Consider the following 18,825-nt stretch of genomic DNA (forward strand, 5'->3'; position numbering starts at 1 on the left):
GTTGTCTCAGTCGAATTCATGTTGCTTGTTGTCTGCGTGTGTGGCTACTAAGGATAGCTGGTCGTGTCGTTTCGTGGCTAGTTGATGTTCATGTATGCGGATTGTTAGCTGTCTTCCTGTTTGTCCTATATAGTGTTTTGTGCAGTCCTAAAAAACACTATATAGGACAATCAGGAAGACAGCTAACAATCTGCATACATGAACATCAACTAGCCACGAAACGACACGACCAGCTATCCTTAGTAGCCACACACGCAGACAACAAGCAACATGAATTCGACTGGGACAACACTACCATTATAGGGCAAGCCAGACAGAGAACAGCCAGGGAATTCCTAGAGGCATGGCATTCATCCACAAACTCCATCAACAAACACGTCGGCCTGGACCCAATATACCAACCACTACAGCGGACAGCTGAAACTGACAACCGGAAGCGGCAGGGACAGACCACTATAAACACCGGAGGAAACATCAAAGAAGCGCTTCGCAGGAGGCTCCCAAGCACTGATGATGTCGCCTAGCCAGGGGACGAAATGTTTGCAACAAAAACTTCCAGCTCGGCGAACAGAACCACAACAACCACTCTACTTCCTCAGGAGGCTAAGGAAATTCAGAATGTCCTTAAAGACGCTTACCAATTTTTATAGATGCAGCGTAGAAAGCATCACAGCTTTACCCAAGACCAAAAGGAACTACAGAGAGTTGTGAACACAGCCCAGTCCATCACACAAACCAACCTCCCATCCATTGGCTCCATCTATACATTCTGCTGCCTCAGGAGAACAATCAATATAATCAAAGATCCTCCCATCCTGGTTATGCTTTCTTCTACCCTCTTCTGTCAGGCAGAAGATATTAAGGTTTGTATACATGTATGAACAGATTCCAGAACAGCTTCCTCCCCGCTGTTATCAGAGTTTTGAATAGACCTCTTTAATGTTACTGTTGATCTCTGCCTGATTTGGAGATGCCGGTGTTGGACTGGGGTGTACAAAGTTAAAAATCACACAACACCAGGTTATAGTCCAACAGGTTGAATTGGAAGCACACTGGCTTTCGGAGCGACGCTCCTTCATCAGAACAATCACCTGATGAAGGAGCGGCGCTCTGAAAGCCAGTGTGCTTCCAATTCAACCTGTTGGACTATAACCTGGTGTTGTGTGATTTTTAACTTTGATCTCAGTCTGCACCTTCTCAGTCTCTGTAACACCGTAAATCCTACACTCTGTTCTGTTACCCTGATGTACTAGTATTGTACAATCTGCCTGTAAAGCACATAAGACAACACTTTTCACTATACCTCAGTCCACATGATAGTAATAAATCAAATTGAATCAAGTCAAATTATTTAGCCCCATTTCCTCACACTTTCCCTGTATTCATAGAGTCATAGAGATGTACAGCATGGAAACAGACTCTTCGGTCCAACCTGTCCATGCCGACCAGATATCCCAACCTAATCTCGTCTCACCTGCCAGCACCTGGCCCATATCCCTCCAAACCCTTCCTATTCATATGTCTCTTAAATGTTGCAATTGTTTCAGCCTCCACCACTTCCTCTGACAGCTCATTCCATATACGTACCACCCTCTGCGTGAAAACATTGACCCTTAGGTCTCTTTTATATCTTTCCCCTCTCACCCTAAACCTATGCCCTCTAGTTCTGGACTCCCTGACCCCAGGGAAAAGACTTTGTCTATTTATCCAATTCATGCCCCTCACTGCAATTTATTTTCTCTTTCAATACTTTATTGAGTTCTTTTTGAATGACTAACCGCAGTATTAAGTGATGCATTCCAAATTCTAACTTTTTTTAATGATGAATTGTATCGTTTTACCTTGAGTCTTCATTCAGTTCTTTTTCAGTCCCCTTCTGCCCTTCAGCTTTTGGGAGCAGTTTCTCATTGTTGCACCATCTAAATCCTTCATAATGTTGAGCACCTTTTCTTCACAACTTCAGTTTCTGCGCTTCATCAATGTAACCATAACCCCTCATCCCTGGAATTGTTCTGTTATAATCTCCTCTGCACCCCTTTCAAAACCTTGAAATAAAACCGGAATCAGATGGTCTCTGGAGCTTGGCTGTGGTTAGCTGCTACTTTGTGTTGAGTGCCCATTGTGGTTGTGCAACCTTTGTACCAATACACTCAGGAGTTAAATAAAACTTTAATCACCTGACTTCAGATTCTGAAGGGTTTTGACTAGGTCCCGGAGCTGGTAAAGTGAGCATTGAAGGCAGGAACAATATATTAACAGTTTTTGGAAATGTACAACCTTCTATCTTGCCCTAGGTCAGCCCTCCAATGAAGTACAATACAAGTTAGAGGAATGATCCCTCATTTTGTGCTTATACTCTTAAAGCCTCTAGGGTTCAATAATGAGTTCCACAACTTCAGAGTATGACCTCTAACTTCCAATTTTCTTACATCCCCCACCGTATCAGTGTTGTGGCTTGTTGGCTTTGCTATCAACAAGTGGATAGTGCGGTGCTGGAAAAGCACAGCAGGTCAGGCAGCATCTGAGAAGCAGGAGAATTGACATTTTGGGCATAAGCCCTTCATCAGGAATCATTCTGATGCTGCCTGTTCTGCTTTGCTTTTCCAGCACCACATTTTTGACTCTGATCTCCAGCATCTGCAGTCCTCACTTTCTCCTTTACTATCAACAGCCCAGCTCTCCTTTACACAGCTACTATTAACACTCAACTTAGATCTCTCGGTCTCCTTCACCACCATGTCCACTGCCTTTGTCTTTCGCTGTGGGTATAGTCTCAATCTGTTCCACTTGCTCCACCTCCCCATCTGTTAACTGCATTAAAAACTGTCATTTTTCAGGTCTGAACAGGGGTCATACTGGACTTGAAGCATCTGCCTTCTGTCTCCGCAGATGCTGCCAGATCTACTGAGTTTCTCTAAGGCTTTCTGTTTTTAATTCTAACTTGGCATTTTTTCCAAGAAGGCTTTTGAGAGCTGCCCAAGTTTCTAGTTGGAATTTGCAATCAGAGTTGACTGTTTAGTGAAAGAATGGACTGTATGTGTTTGAGATGTTACATGAGTTCCTATGAAATAAGACCTTCTATTTAACACGGTTCCATTAGCCTTGGCAATGACTGGCATGAAATCGGGAAAACATTTGAATTGGCAACTTGTTATTGAAGAGTTGACTGTAAACTTGTTCTTATGTAGCAATTCAGAAGTGCCAATTCTTCTGGAAGCTGCTTAATTGTAATTTGATAGATTGACCTGGAGCTTGCTAGCTACGATTTATTGCACATGCTGAATTGTCCTTTAGTGGTGAGCTGCCTTTTTTTGCCACATTGTAGTCAGTGTGGCTGAATCCCGCCAAGCAGAGTTGTTTGGGGTTTGTGAGTTGAAAAGGTCAGAGAGGAGGGCTAATGGTTACAGGAGAATGGCTTCGAAAGGGTTACGCATGACACACCTCTGGGAAACCTGCAAAGGAAGGTTTCCCTCACGTTTTGTCCTAAATCAGTCTGTGTAGGTAAAGCTGGCTGGCTTCCTGCTGAGAAAAGACTGGCATGGGTATGCTGAGGCCTTAAGTTGATGATTCATAGGCTGTTAAAGATCTTCAGTTAGCACAAGGTCCCTCCCTAAAAGTTTTAGACAGGTTCGAGGTGGACAAGGGAGTGACAGGTCCAGAGGAGATACACGAGAATAATCCCAGGAATAAAAGGCTTAACATATGAGAAATGTTTGAGGACTCTGGGTCTATACTTGGTGGGGTTTAGAAGGATTGGAGGGGATCTAATTGAAATCAATAGAATACTGAATGGCCTGGACAGAGTGGATGTTGGGAAGATGTTTCCATTGGTAGGAGAGACTCGGACCCGAGGGCACAGCCTTAGAGTAAAGGGAAGACCTTTTAGAGCGGAGATAACGAGAAATTTCTTCAGCCGGAGAGTGGGGAATCTGTGGGATTCACTGCCACAGAAGGTTGTGGAGGCCAGGTCATTGAGCATATTTAAGACAGAGATTGATAAGTTCTTGATTGTCAAACAAATCAAAGGTTATGGGGAGAAAGCAGGAGAATGGAGTTGAGAAACTTATCAGCCAGGATTGAATGGCGGAGCAGACTCAATGGACCGAATGGCCTAATTTCTGCTTATATGTCTTATGGGAAGCCACTGACTAGACTTTGTGACACCATTCCAGTAGAGGTAGTGACCCATGGTGTCATTGTTAGACCATTAATCTAGAGAGGTAGGTAACATATGGGGACATTGCCAGGTGGTGGAATTTGAATTCAATCAAAATCTGGAATTAAGTATCTAACGATGACCATGTCAATTATCTGAAGAACCCACCCAGTTCACTCATGGCCTTATGGTCGTCACCTGCATGTGTTTCCAGATCCACAACAATGCAAGGGACTTGCAACGCCAGGTGGGCAAGAAATGCTTGAAGTGCCAGTGACCCCTACATCCAATGGATGAATAACACTGTTTCTGCTCTGCTGCCCCCCCCCCCCCCCCCCCCCCCCCCCCCCTCCACCCTCCACCCTCCACCCTGGACTTTCAATCCTGCCAGCAGGCAACTATCAAATCCAGCCCATGGTTTAAGGGATTGGTTTGTACAGACATCTTGATGGAAGAAGAAGAGAGATGGTGAGGTTCAGTGAGATCCAAGTTTGAGGTCGAAATGATTGAAGACACTGTCATCAATACTACCATCATAAAAATGGCCACAAAAATGCCATCAATTTAAAGGACTCATAGTATTGCAGAAAGAAGCCAGTCTGCTCATCATGTTTGCACTTGCTTTCTGAACATACACAATAAGAGTAGAAGAAAATCTCAAACCAGTTCTGTCATTCAATAAGGTCATGGCTAACGTGCGTGTGCTTTGAATTCTGTATTTCTGTCTCATCCCCCATATCCTTTAGTGCCTCAGTGTCTTTTCTCCATAATCTGCTTATTCTTTCCATTCAAATAAGCATCTTGTGCCCTCTTGAATGCCTCCACCACACTTTGAGTCAGTGTATTCCAGACATGAGCCACTCACTGTGTGAAGGATTGATCTAAATTTGAACACCGATAAGAATGTTTTTGTCCAAAAAGACCTCGAGCATGTCTTGATGAGCGAATAATAATGGCTGAAATGAAAGTTACATAGTCAAACCATTTCACCTTGCATTCATTACTGCAGAGACAAGAATTCAAAATTTCGAAGAGAGCAACAATTTTAACACTCAGATTTGATGCTAATCAGAAATGCAGCATGGTTGTACAATGGTTGTACAATCATTTGTGGAAGACTTGAAAGTAGAGAATGTATCTATTGATAGCAATTGGCAACAAATTCAAATTAATCTTCCAACCATTTATTACCTTCAGTCTGTTGGATTATCATGGAGTAAAGTATCTTAAACCAGCTGGCTGGTAATCCACTGATTTTATGAGCATGTATCTATTTAAAAGTTTAAACTTTAATGGATTTTAATTTGATTTTCAAACTGGTAGATATTGTCTTCAGGCAATAGCGTCACAAATATGTGTCTCTGTCCAGATAAACAGTAGCTCTGTGTCATTAAATGTAATTTTTTTCTGTAGTTCAGCCACAACTAAAACTGAAAATATTCCTTTTTAATCCAACCTGCATTTGGAATGGACTTGGAATGGATTTGTTCATGGAAGCAGTATATTAGATTTTTGTTCCCTGCAACAATCCCCGTGTTCAACAGTTGTAGCAGTGAACCACCATTTTTTTCTGTGTTCTGAACCAATAATAATTCAGGACATAATAAAAATGTTTATGGTTTTGTGTCACCCAGCTCCGATCTGCATTAGTTTTGATGGTGCAGTGACTTGTAAAGAAAAATTGGCAAAACCAAGATTAAAGCAAACAGTCATATCTGGTTGTATTGTCAGTGAATCAATATCAAAATTCTTAGCTTGTTTCAGTAATATTTTAACTTGGTCTGTCTGATGAAATCTACTGTGGGGTCTCTCTGCCAATTCTCCTCGACCTTTCTGTATATTTTTTCTAAAATGCTGATCTACTATTTCGGTGTTTCTCAAATATTTTGAATTGCAAGTGATATGTCAGGTTATGAGCCCAGTTTGATCTCAGCCCCCGTGTCAATTTTAGATCGATTACTCACTATTCACGAGGTACTGATGCAGTTATACTGCAGTCTTTGCTTCTGGCTGGATTCTCTAAATAAGTAAACACTGAACACACACACCAGGTCTGTTAACAGAGGAGTCGATGGAAACAAATGGAGCCCTTTTTTAAGGGAAACTTTCCAAAATGGTTTTTGATCCTATTATACTGAAGGAAGCACAAAGTCTACTTCTGAATTTACGAGTTTGTGACTAGATTTGGGAACTTGTAGACTAAATAATGTTTCCTTCCCATTTTTCTTTCCTTTTTGTTGTTGTTGAATTTAATTTACTCACCATTTTATTTCTGCTTTCAGGTCATTTCAGTTGGGACAAATACCTTAAGGAGACAGGTGCTGTTGCTGCCCCTCCCCATTGCTTTAAGCAGGTGAAATAGGCTTTTATTTCATTTTAGTGCTGTGATAATTTGTATCGAGTTGAGGTTGTGGCATTCACAGGGAAAATCGGCAAATGCTACCTCTTACAATGTATGATGTTAATTATGAAAATGAGTGAAGTGAGCCATAATTGATATCTGTTTGGTCATCAGTGATATCTCAGTAAGACTATGATGTGCCTTTCATTTGATCTCAGAAGGGTGCTGAATTATTATTTGATTCTGTTCAATTATGCAAAAGATTTTGGGTGATAATGAGAAATTAATTAAGATTAAAAGGAATCGGGGGATAAGTCCTCACTGGATGGAATCATACTTAGCATAAAGAAAGGAGGTTGGAATATTAAATCCCACTCATTAAGTGATTGTTAGCTAGACTGCAGCCGTATACTTTTCTAATCAGTTTTAATCCATCGCATTCACAAACTCCAAGAAAACCTGATTACTTGCTGCCCCTTTCTGTATACCATTTGCTATAGACATGTTATAACACTCAAAAACACAAATTGCTGGAGAACCTCAGCAGGTCTGGCAGCATCTGTGGAGAGAGAAACAGAGTTAACGTCTTGAGTCCAGTAACTCTTCAAGTCTTCTCCAGCGACTTATGGTTTTGTTTCAGGTCTCCAGCATCTGCAGTTCTTTGTTGACATTAATGCTGTTACACACCACTAGAGCGGGTGGGACTTGAAATTGAGCCTCCTGGTCCAGAGGTATGGACATTACCACTGTGTCTCAGTCGGGCTCCTGCTCTCCACATATGCACCCAGTCAAATGCTCACACAGTTACCCCTTAATTAATATATAATCACAGCCATCTATTTCCTAGCTCCAACTGGTCTCAAGCATCCCAGCCAAACCCTACTTGCTGCTTCCTTGCTTTGGGTCCACTGAGTTTGAACCAATTACCAGATATTTGATTGCCATTCCATCCACCAATGTGAATATTCAGTCCACCAACCACCAGAGCACAGTGGCATCAGTGTGTACCATCTACAAGATCCACTGCAGGAAGTCGCCAAGGTTTATTTCAGAGCATCTTCCAAGCCAACGTCCTCTGTTCACATGGAACGACAAAGGCAGGCGGTGCATAGGAACATGGCCATCTGTGAATTCCCTTTTGAATCACACACCATCCTGTGTTAGGAATGGACAACAAATGCTGGTGAAACCCACAAGAATGAAAGAATAAATAAATAAATCTATTTCTAGTAAGTAAACTGAGCAAGAAACTTAATTGGACAAAAATGAGGATTGCAGATGCTGGAAACCAGAGTTTAGATCAGTGTGGTGCTGAAAAAGCACAGCAGGTCAGGCAGCATCCGAGGAGCAGGAAAATCGATATTTCGGGCAAGAGCCCTTCATCAGGAATGAAGGCAGGGAGCCTCCAGGATGGAGAGATAAATGGGGGAGGGGAGGGGGGGGGTGGGGGGGCTGGGGAGAAGAAACTTAATTGGTGAACGGAAATAAGAATGGGAGATGTAAAATTGGTTGGGATTGGGAACAGTCCGAAGGGTCTGTTTCCATGCTGTACATCTCTATGGCTCTATGAGTCCAATAACAAGGAAACATAGTCTCTAAGATCATCAAACTGTAAAAATAAACTTGAAATCTGTAAAACCTTCAGCTTCACATTTGTGGTTTAAACATAAATCAAATCCTTTTACACAAGCCAATGAGTGAACTATAGTGATTTTACAGTCTGCATGTGTGTATGCACTAGTTCAGCGTGTAATGATCACAAATTTATTTGTAGTGTCCAACTTAAACATATTCTCCTTGACCAAAGTTTTGGTCATCTGCTTAATATTTTCATATGCGGCTCAGTTCAGTTTTGTTTCATAATGCTCTTATTGCTTCAGTATGTTAAAGCACTGCACAAGCTATTGTTTTATTGGTTTGAAATCAGATACATCAGATGAAGCTACATCTAATTTAGTCAATGGAGATGGGTTATGGTACTTAAAAAGGATTTTGTTTTTAATATTTACTCACAGGATATGGACATTACCTGGCTGGACCAGCATTTATTGCCCATTCCATGTTGCCCTTGAGAAGGTGGTGGTGAGCTGCCTTCTTGTGGTGTAATCCATGTGGTGGAGGGCATTTCACGATTCTGACCCAGTGACATTGAAGGAGCAACAGTGCACTTTATTCCAAGTTAGGATAGTGAGTGGCTTGGAGAGAAACTTCCAGGTAGTGATGCCCTCATGCATCTGCTGCCCTTGGCTTTCTAGATGCTAATGGTTGTGGGTTTGGAAGGTGCTGTCAGAGAAGCCTTGGGTAAGAAACTGTAGTGCATCTTGTATATAGTACACACTACTGCTACTGTGCATTGATGGTGAAGTTGAATGTTTGTGGATGTTGTCCCAATTAAGCTTCAGACTGATGATGTCAAGCTTCTTGAGTGTTGTTGGGGCTGCGCTCATCTAGGTAAGTGGGGAGTATTTCATCACCCTCCTGACATTTGCCTTTGAGATAGTGGACAGGCTGTGGGAAGTTAGGAGGTGAGTTATTTGCTGCAGTATTCCTAACCCCCTGATGAAAGCCAAATACTGTGGATACTGGAAATCTGAAACAAACACAGAGAATTGCTGGAGAAAATCAGCAGGCCAGGTAGCATCTATGGAGAGAAGAAAATACCTTGTTTCTGGATGCTGCCAGACCTGCTGAATTTTTACAGCATTGTCTATGTTTGTCCCAGGCTCTGACCTGCTTTTGTAGCCACAATACTTCTATGGCTGGCCCAGTTCACTTTCTAGTCAATGTTGATAGTCATGGAGATGGTAATGCCATTGAATGTCGAAACTCAGTGGTTAAATTCTCTCTTGTTGGAGATAGTCATTGCCTGGCAATTGTGTGACATGAATGCTACATGCAATTTATCACCTAAAGCTTGGATATTGTTCAAAGTTTGTTGACGATAGACACAGACATTTCAGTATCTGAGGAGTTACAAAGGGTGAATAACATTGTACAAATATCAACATCCCGACTTCTGACCTTATGATGGAAGGAAGGTCAGCAAATATTAATCACCTTTACTGATTGAGTACTTTTATCGCTGTGGCCTGTACACTGAAACAGAAGTTAAGCGATTGTGTGAGCACCCTGCAATGCTTGCTGTAAACTCCTGCACATGTGACAAAAGGAATTTGGAATGCTTGCATGGGGTGATTCACTGCTGCCTTAATAGTTTCAGAATGAGCCAACTTCAGACAACTCTAGTCATCTAAATTACTTAGTGTTGAAATTCTGATTGGGATTGGCCTGAGGTAATGTTTCACCTTATTTCTGCGTGTCTTCAATGCTTTCCAGGCAGTTCTTTCATTTCTTCACATTAATATGACCTGAAGCCTTTTTTTCACATTCTCGAAATATCTTTCTTAGGTCAATCGATATGATCCACCAGGACTTAAGGTTGTGCAATGTTTTCGATTATTAGACAGCTGTGGACTAAATACAGCCTGTTGTTCAGAATGGTGCAAGAATATTAATGCTTAAGAATTGTAAAGGCAGATCTTGTAATTCAGTCAATCCATCTTGAAAGCATCAGAATTCAAGTACATCTTGAACGTATATTAGTTACAGACAACTGAATCAAATGAATCTCTTGAAGAGATTGAAGGTGCATTCTTATCAGGAGGGCAAGAAGGGGATATGAGATACCTTTGGCAGAAAAGGTTAAGGATAATCCGAAAAGATGCTATAGGTAAATAAAGAGCAATAGGGAGAGAATAGGGCCCCTTAAGTTCAACAAGGTCATCTATGTGTTGGACTTCAGGAGATGGGAGAGATATGAATGAATATTTTGCATCAGCTTTGACTGCGGAGAAAGAAATGGAATCTCGAGAACTCAGGGAAATCAACATTAATGTTTTGAAAACAGGTCACATTACAGAAGAGGAAGTGCTGGAGGTCTTAGAAAATATAAACCTGGATAAATCTCCAGGACCTGATCAAGTGTATCCCAGAATGTTGTGGAAAGTTAGGGAAGAAATTGTGGTTTTCTAGCCGTCTCTAACTGTAGGTGAGGTGCTAGAGGATTGGAGGCTAACGTTGTGCCTTTATTTAAGAAAAGCTGTAAGGAGAAGCCTGGGAATTGTAGATCTGTGAGCCTGACCTCGGTTTTGGGTAAGTTGTTAGAGGTGGTTCTGAAAGATAGGATTTACATGCATTTGGAGAGACAAGGAATAATTAAGACGAGTCAGCATGGTTTTGTGTGAAGGAAATCATTTCTTACAAACTTGATTGAATTTTTTTAATGAAGTAACCAAAAAGATTGAGGAGGGCAGAGCAGTAGACATTGTTTACATGGACTTTAGTAAAACTTTTGGCAAGTTTCTGCATGGTAGACTAATTAGTAAAGTTAGATCACATGAAATTTAGGGAGAGCTTGCCAATTGGATACAAAATTGGCTTGATGGCAGGAGACAGAGGGAGGTGATGGAGGATTTTTCAGATTGGAGGCCTGTGACCAGCAGTATTCCACATGTTTTGGTACAGAGTCCACTTTTGTTTGTCATTTACATAAGCAATTTGGATGAGAATATAGGAGGCATGGTTAGCAAGTTTGCAGATGACGCCAAAATTGGTGGTACAGTGGACAGTGAAGAAGATTATATAAGATTATAAAGAGATCTTGAACAATTGGGCTGAGGACTGGCAGATAGAATTTAATTTGGATAAATATGAAGTATTCCATTTTGGTAAAACAAACAAGGGCAGGGCTTATACAATTAATGGTAGAGCCCTGAGTGGTGTTGTAGAACAGAGAGACCTAAGGGTTCAGGTACATAATTCTTTGTAGACAGGTTGGTTACAAAGGTGTTTAGCATGCTTGTATTCATTGCTGAAATCTTTGAGTGTAGGAGTTGGGACACCATGTTGAGGTTATACAGGATGTTGGTGAGGCCTCTTCTGGAGTACTGTGTGCAGTTCTGGTTGCCCTGCTATAGGAAGGATATTATTAAATTGGAGAGCGTTCAGAAAAGATTTACCAGGATGTCGCTGGTAATGGAAGGTTTGAATTATAAAGAGAAACTGGACAGGCTGGGGCATCTTTCACTGGAACATAAGAGGCTGTGGGGTGACCTTATGGAAGTTTATAAAATCATGAGCAGTATAGATAAGATGAATAACAAAGGTTTTTTTCCCTAGATTGGGTGAATTCTAAACTAGGCGGCATATTTTTAAGCTGAGAGGACAAAGATTTATTAAGGACACGAGGGGCAACTATATGACACAGAGAATGGTTTGTATGTGGAATGAACTGCGAGAGGATATGGTGGATGCTGATAAGTTACAACATTTAAAAGACATTCAGATAAGAATATGAAGAGGAAGGGTTTGGAGGGATATGGGCCAAGCATAGGAAAGTGGGACTAGTTTAATTTGGGAGCATGGTTGGCGTGGAGTAGTTAGACTGAAGGGTTTGTTGCTATATTGTGTGACTCTGACATCACAATTCTACAGTGCAAAAGACCACAAGACATAAGGACAGAAGTTAGGCTATTTGGCCCATTGAGTCGGTTCTGCCATTCAATCATGGCTGATAAGTTTTTCAACCCCATTCTCCTGCTTTCTCCCCAATGAGACCATAAGACATTGATTAGATGCGATTACAAATACCAATCACAATTCCAAGATGGCGGCGCCGATAAAGTTGGTAGCGTTTGGGCTCCTGAGCCCATCTGCTCCCAGTCGGCTGCAGCCTTCTGTCTCTTTCTTTTTCATTGTCTTTATTTTACTTTTTCTTCACCACCTTTTCATCACAGAAGAGACTGCAGGAGGGCTTATAGTGAAGTCGGTGAGGCAGCAGCTGCAGCAGTGGCTCATGGCATGTTGGCCCAGAGCAGGGACTCCTCATGATGTTGGCGAGGCAAAACAATAACAGATGGGGTACTCTTGGGTCATCGGCCGGAACTGGGACTTATTGTGGCCTGGAGACCAGAAATTCGGAGAACTTAAGAAAATCCTGTGCTTGACAAGAAGGACTGTAAAAATTGAACATTATTTCCTAATTTTCTGCCTTTATATTTTTTCAGTCAATTGAGCAGAAGATGAAGCTCTATTTAAATAATTTTTTTTTAATTCATTTTCTAATCCAAAACGGCTCTGGACTGTGGCAACAAAACACTTTTCACTGCATTTTCTCAAAACATGTAACAATAAAATTATTGATTCATTCTAAGTTTCTTACCAGTATTTAGCACTCATAATGCTGGGTAATGGGTACTCAGTGAGTTGTAAGTTACACAAGCATTGTCTAAAGGCAGGTATAATAGATGTGGGAGAGATTGAACCTGGATTTACATTTGATTTTCCAGTGGATTTACCTTCAAACGCACCAACTCGTGAACTTATGAAGGGATTGATCCATCTCAACTAAGCCACAGTTAATTTGTGAATGCCAAATCCGACAGACAGGCTGGTTATAAAGTTAATCATGATAGGCTGACAACTTGGGAAAATAAGCATTTTGAAATGGCAGAGGGACACAGTTTATTGCTTTACAGAAATGGGTACTGTTATTGATGCAGAGTGCTGGGGTTGGACTAGGTTGGACAACGTCAAAAATCACACAGCTCCAAGTTGTAGAAAACAGATTTATTTAAAAACACAAGCTTTCAGAGCATCACTCCTTCCTCAGGCGTTAATAACTGATGAAGGAGCAGAGCACTGAAAGCTTGTGATTTCAAATAAACCTTTGTACTATAGCCTGGTGTCGTGTGATGTTTGACCTTGTACAATTCTTGAGTTTCATCATTTTTCTTTTGAATTTTTACTCTCCTTTGTTTTAGATTATCATTTCTCTAAAGCTTGTTGTTGACACCTTTACAAAAATTCAAACAGAGAAACTTAGCCTTTTCAAAATAAAAGTGAGCCACTTTTGAAATCTTAATTATATGATTTGACATTCTGTTTGCACATCTTGAATCTCTTGGAAATATCACAAGCCAGTGGTTCAAAAATAAATCTGCATGGCTAAATATGGTATAACATCTGATAGAGTTTATCAGGAGATGGGCTGGTGTGACTATTTTGTACAGAGAGCCAATTTGCAGATTTCAAATACACTCAGACTCTTGATTGGTTAATGACCCTTGACAAAATGAAATTGTGGACTGCTTCACAGCAGTTTAGCAAGTGTTTTGGGAAATTGGCTTACTCCCACATAAGCTGGATTTAGTAATGTGTACCTTTTATCAAAGTATCGAGCTGCAGCTACTTTTAATATGATTTGTAACTCCCCACTTCAATCTGACTTTTATCACTCCTAACTTGTTGGATTTTTTTTGAGCAGAAACCTTCTTGTATCACCAAAGTGTGAGTGTAACAAATAAAACCAAAACTCAGTTTGCAATTAGAGTGATTTTTAAAAATATATTCTCTGGATGCAGTATATTGTCACATTCATAGTCCATAATTGTTACGGTTCACTGTTAATTGTGTAATGTGATCATTAATCGGTAATGGTTTGAATTCTCCTTCGCTTAGTTGTTCCCTGTGTGGTAGGTTTTGGTGGTGGCCGTGTTTATTCTTGAGTCTCTGTATTCTGATTAGATGAGTGATGCAGTGGGTTGTTGCTGATGTTGTCAATTCACAAAATTAAAAATCTTCTGGGTCATCTCTGAGTTTGTTTCTTTTCACACACTTGGCTACATTCCATACCCCATCCAACTCTGACTAACTCCTCAGCAGGACCCAGACACTACCTCAGCGAGATTTACAGCCTGATTGTAAATTGAAGGAGACCCAGATAGTTGCTCAAGTTTGGGTCCCAAATGATGGCTACACAGAGGCTGAGAGAGCAACGTTCTTCAACTTGGTCATTTCTGTGTGTGCTGCCTTAATTGCTTCTTTCTAACAAATTGGAAATAGCTTTGGAGGAGAAAGGAGTCAAAGTTCAATTTAACCTTCTACCAGTCTGATGGGTTTATTTAGACTGGCATTTTTTCACATGGGGCTTTAATTTAGTCTTGCCTTAAATCAGCCATAACAGAGCCCAAATTCAATTGAGACCTTATCAGTCAAGGCTTTCAATTGGGAGGACTGTACTCCAAACTGTACACACCAGCGATTCCTATCTCTCTCACCTCCAGCAGTCCTACAACCCACTGAGGTAGCTGCACTCCATATCGATACTTGGAGAGTGATTCGCAAATCGTGATTTTTATGAGAATTTTGTGCCATTTTCTCCTGTTAGGCTTGACTGACGACTGCATTAACTTCTGCCAGTCCAATGGCACATTCTCAAAGAGCCCAATCTTGTCCGAGCTTAGAGTCTGAGGGTGGGTGACTTCTGGGTTGTGATGTGTATCTAACTGATACTAATTCTGTCTTGCAATCATAGCCCCGAGACATGTGGTAACAACAAATGCCACTTGATTGTGCTGAGGGTAGGCAGAGCAAGTAAGTTTCCCTTTCACAATCCTTGGATGTTGAAGGCACTGGTTCCACTTCATGGCTGAGTTCCAGACGGAGCTGTGGACTGAAACTGTTTGAGCTCATTTCCCTGAGATGCTGTTTCCTGTCTTTACTCCCATCGGAAAGTCAGGCTAATGGAGAGATGGTCAACAGCATGGAGAAAGCCGAACAGAGCCCAGCACCACCCCCACTCACCTCGATCTATTGGAATGTCCCTTTGCTTTAGCAAAAAAGGTGGAAATTCCAAATTCAAACCTTCTCTTACTCCCACTGCCTCAATCCAGTCATCACTTAAGTTCAACACTGCTTCATAGACATACAGAAAATAGGGGAAAGTGAGGACTGCAGATGCTGGAGATCAAAATCAAAAAGTGTGGTGCTGGAAAAGCAGAGTAGGTCAGGCAGCATCTGAGCAACAAGAGAATCGATGTTTTGGGCATAAGCCCTTCATCAGGAATGTTCTTGATGAAGGGCTTATTCCAGAAACATGGACTCTTCTGCTTCTTGGATGCTGCCTGACCTGTTGTGCTTTTTCAGCACCACACCCTTCAATATAGAAAATAGGAGCAGGGTAGGCCATTTGGCCATCAAACCCACCCCACCGTTCAACAAAGTCATTAATGATCTTCCATCTCAATGATATACCCCCACTCCCAAACCCCCTTTTGACCCTCAAATTCTAGAAATCTATTTCTTAAATATATTCAGTGACATGGCCTCCACAGTTGTCTGTGGTCGACAGCTCAATGGAGGAAATTTCTCCTCCTCTCAGTCTGAAATAACCTACCACGTAGTCTGAGGCTGTAACCCCTCTGAAACCCCTCCCTCCCACACCCCTGCAAGGGGAAATGTCATCCCTGCAGAGATACCTTCCTGTATGGAATCCCACCGTGGCAGATCACAAATTCTAAATTCAGTTTTTAAAAAAATTTGGAATTAAAAGCTAGCCCAGAAGTGACTGTGGAACAATTATCAATTGTCACAATGACTGACATGACTCCCTTATGAACTTTTTGGGAAGGAGATCTACCATCTTTTTCTTGTCTGGCCTACATGTGACTTCAGACCCACAGCAATGTGGTTGATTCTTAATGCCCTCTGGGCAATTAAGGATGGGCAATAAATACTGGCCTAGCCAGTAACATCCAAGTCCCAAGAACAATTCAAAAGAATAACTTTGACAATTGGCTTTGGCAGTTCCTTTGTGACCTTATTGAGCTTTCTTTGCATACCTCTCTCCTCATAACTGATTGGCTGAATAATTGCAGCATTTCAAAGAATGGGACTACATTTCAAAGGAAGGTTCAATGATTGCCTTAACAACCAAAATCAGCAAGTTTTAAAATGGGTTGGGGTAATTTTAAATACAGTAAGAGAAAACCGGAAGTTATTATTCCAAAGTGTTGTTTTATTGCTGCCAATTTAAGCCAATTGAAAACCATCTGTCTTCAGAAAAATCTTAAAAACAAGTGTTTAAAAATAGCACTAACAATGTGTATTTGTAGATATTTTTAATCAATTTGTTCTGTTGTGGTATGAGACACCTTTTACAGCAGGTGGGTCTTGAACACAGGTTTCAAGAGGTTGGCCAGAGGTAGGGACGCTACAACTGTGCCTCAAGAACCCTCAACTTGTATTTATCTTGTGGCTTTAATGTAAAATGGTCAAAGAACCTTAATAGGAGTATTACCAAATAAAATTTGACACTCAGTCACACAGAGATTAGAAACAAAAATAGGAGTTGTTAGAAAAGCTCAGCAGGTCTGACAGCATTTGTGAAGAGAAATCAAAGTTAACATTTCATGTCCAGTGACCCTTCCTCGGAACCAGACCCAAAACATTAACTTTAATTTCTCTTCACAGATGCTGCCAGACCTGCTGAGCTTTTCCAGCAATTTCTGTTTCTGTCTTTGACTTACAGCATCCGCAGTTCTTTTGATTTTTATTTCAAATAGAGATGAGGGCAGGTGACAAATGGTTTGGTCAAACTGGTAGGTTTTAAGAAATATCTTCAAGCAGGAAAAAGAAGCTGAGAGGTTTAGAGAGTGAGTTCTGATGTTTCGAACCCAGGATGCTGAAAGAAACAGGAGTTACCAATAGCTGGAGTGATTAAAATCAGGGACAGATGGCATTGGATGAACTGGTTATGTCAGAGGGTTATGAAGCTGACAGAGATAACAGTGATGGGAAGGAGCAAAGTCACAAAGGGATTTGAAACAAACAATGAGAATTTTAAATGTGTCGAACAAAGATACTTCATCCTGTTAAAACTAATGCAGAGTTAAACTAATTCCCAAACAAAAATATATACCTGTGCCCTAAGTTCAACTTACCAACTGCACAATCCCTGGCTTTACTTTTTAATAAGTAAGAATACAAAACTTGCTGCTTGGGTTAACAGGATGTACGTTGAGCACCTCAGTCTTCTGATGATACATGATATGCTATTTTGGACTGAGATGGGGGAAAGTTCTTTCATGGTGAGCCTGTGGAATTCTTTACCACAGAAACTGGTCCAGGCTAAAACATTGAATATCTGCAAGAGGGAGTTATATATAGTTCTTGGGGCTAAAGGGATTAAAGGGGTTATGGGGGAGATAGTAGGAACAGGCGACTGAGTTGGATAATCAGTTACAATCATATTGAATGCTGGGCAAGGGCCAAATCATCTCCTTCTCCTATTTTCAATATTTTAGTATTTCAATGTCTGTCTGACTACAGGACGCAAGCACGTGATCTCGGCTGACAGTCTAGTACATCAGAAGTGCCATTGTCTAAATATAAATTATAACCGAGATCCATCTGCCTATTCAGTTTGAACTGAGTGATCTTGAAGAGAGTGGAGAGCACTCCAAGGTCTCTGCAAATATTATTCCTTTATCCATTACCAGCAGAAAGAAAAAGTCCGTAGTTCTTCATCTTATGCTTGAAATCTAAAATCCCTACAATTCAAAAGCGCATTTGAAATATTTTGACATTCTAAATTATTAAGTAAGTTTTATTCAATAATCCTGGTAGTTGCAAATGGGCCTAAACAAGTTAGTATGATTTGAAACTTTGGAACTCTCTCCCAAAAATGGTAATGGATATTGGATCAATTGTTAGATCTGAGATAGACACATTTTGTTTAGCAAAGGAATTAAGGGAAATGGGCCAAATATAGCTATTTGCCATTAGGCATCAGATCTGGGTGGCATGGCGGCTCAGTGGTTAGCACTGCTGCCTCTCAGCACCAGGGACCCAGGTTCGATTCCTGCCTCGGGTGACTGTCTGTGTGGGATTCCTCCCACAGTCCAAGGATGTGCAGGTTAGGTGAATTGGCCCTGCTAAATTGCCCATAGTGATCAGGGATGTGTAGGTTAAGTGCATTAGTCAGGGATAAATGTAGGGGAATGGGTCTGAGATACCCTTTGGAGGGTTGGTGTGGACTTATTGGGCTAAAGGGCCTGTAGGGAATCTAATCATTGAATGGTTGAGCAGGCTTAAGGGCTGAATAGCCTATTCCTGTTCCTATGTTCCTTTCATAAAAATAGACCATTGTCTGATTTTAACATGTGGAATCTTTCGTGGACTGAAGCTCACAAAACCTGGAACTGAAATGAACACCCCATCAAAATGACTGAAAGCACTCAATATGGCTGGTTTACACCTTTTTTGAAGTTTCATGCTGGGGTGAAGGTTCGTGCAGATTATTAAACTTGAGGAAAACCAAAGTGAAGGCAGACATGGGGGTACACAAAGGAAATGCATGTCAGGCAGCAGTGCAAAGAGAAGATGCTGTTTCTTTTCAGGAGAAAGTGAGGTCTGCAGATGCTGGAGATCAAAGTTGAAACTTTATTGCTGGAACAGCACAGCAGGTCAGGCAGCATCCAGGGAACAG

At 41.1% G+C, this 18,825-nt stretch overlaps 1 protein-coding gene across 7 annotated transcripts in view; it reads left to right on the plus strand.

The window, feature by feature from the left end:
• LOC122563483 (polycomb protein SCMH1-like) overlaps positions 1-18,825 on the plus strand; it is a 188,539-nt gene that overhangs the window by 58,097 nt on the left and 111,617 nt on the right. For 3 of the 7 annotated variants that reach the window (XM_043717254.1, XM_043717253.1, XM_043717259.1), the window contains one exon: positions 6,439-6,509. The exons of 3 other annotated variants lie outside the window; for them this stretch is intronic. In XM_043717254.1, coding sequence (XP_043573189.1) covers positions 6,439-6,509 — 71 coding nt within the window. Of the gene's footprint in view, positions 1-6,436; positions 6,510-18,825 lie in introns of those variants that run through there. One more of the 7 variants, XM_043717258.1, reaches the window with a different exon arrangement.

This window comes from Chiloscyllium plagiosum, chromosome 27, assembly GCF_004010195.1.
Source record: "Chiloscyllium plagiosum isolate BGI_BamShark_2017 chromosome 27, ASM401019v2, whole genome shotgun sequence".
In the NCBI taxonomy this organism is placed as follows: Eukaryota; Metazoa; Chordata; class Chondrichthyes; order Orectolobiformes; family Hemiscylliidae; genus Chiloscyllium; species Chiloscyllium plagiosum.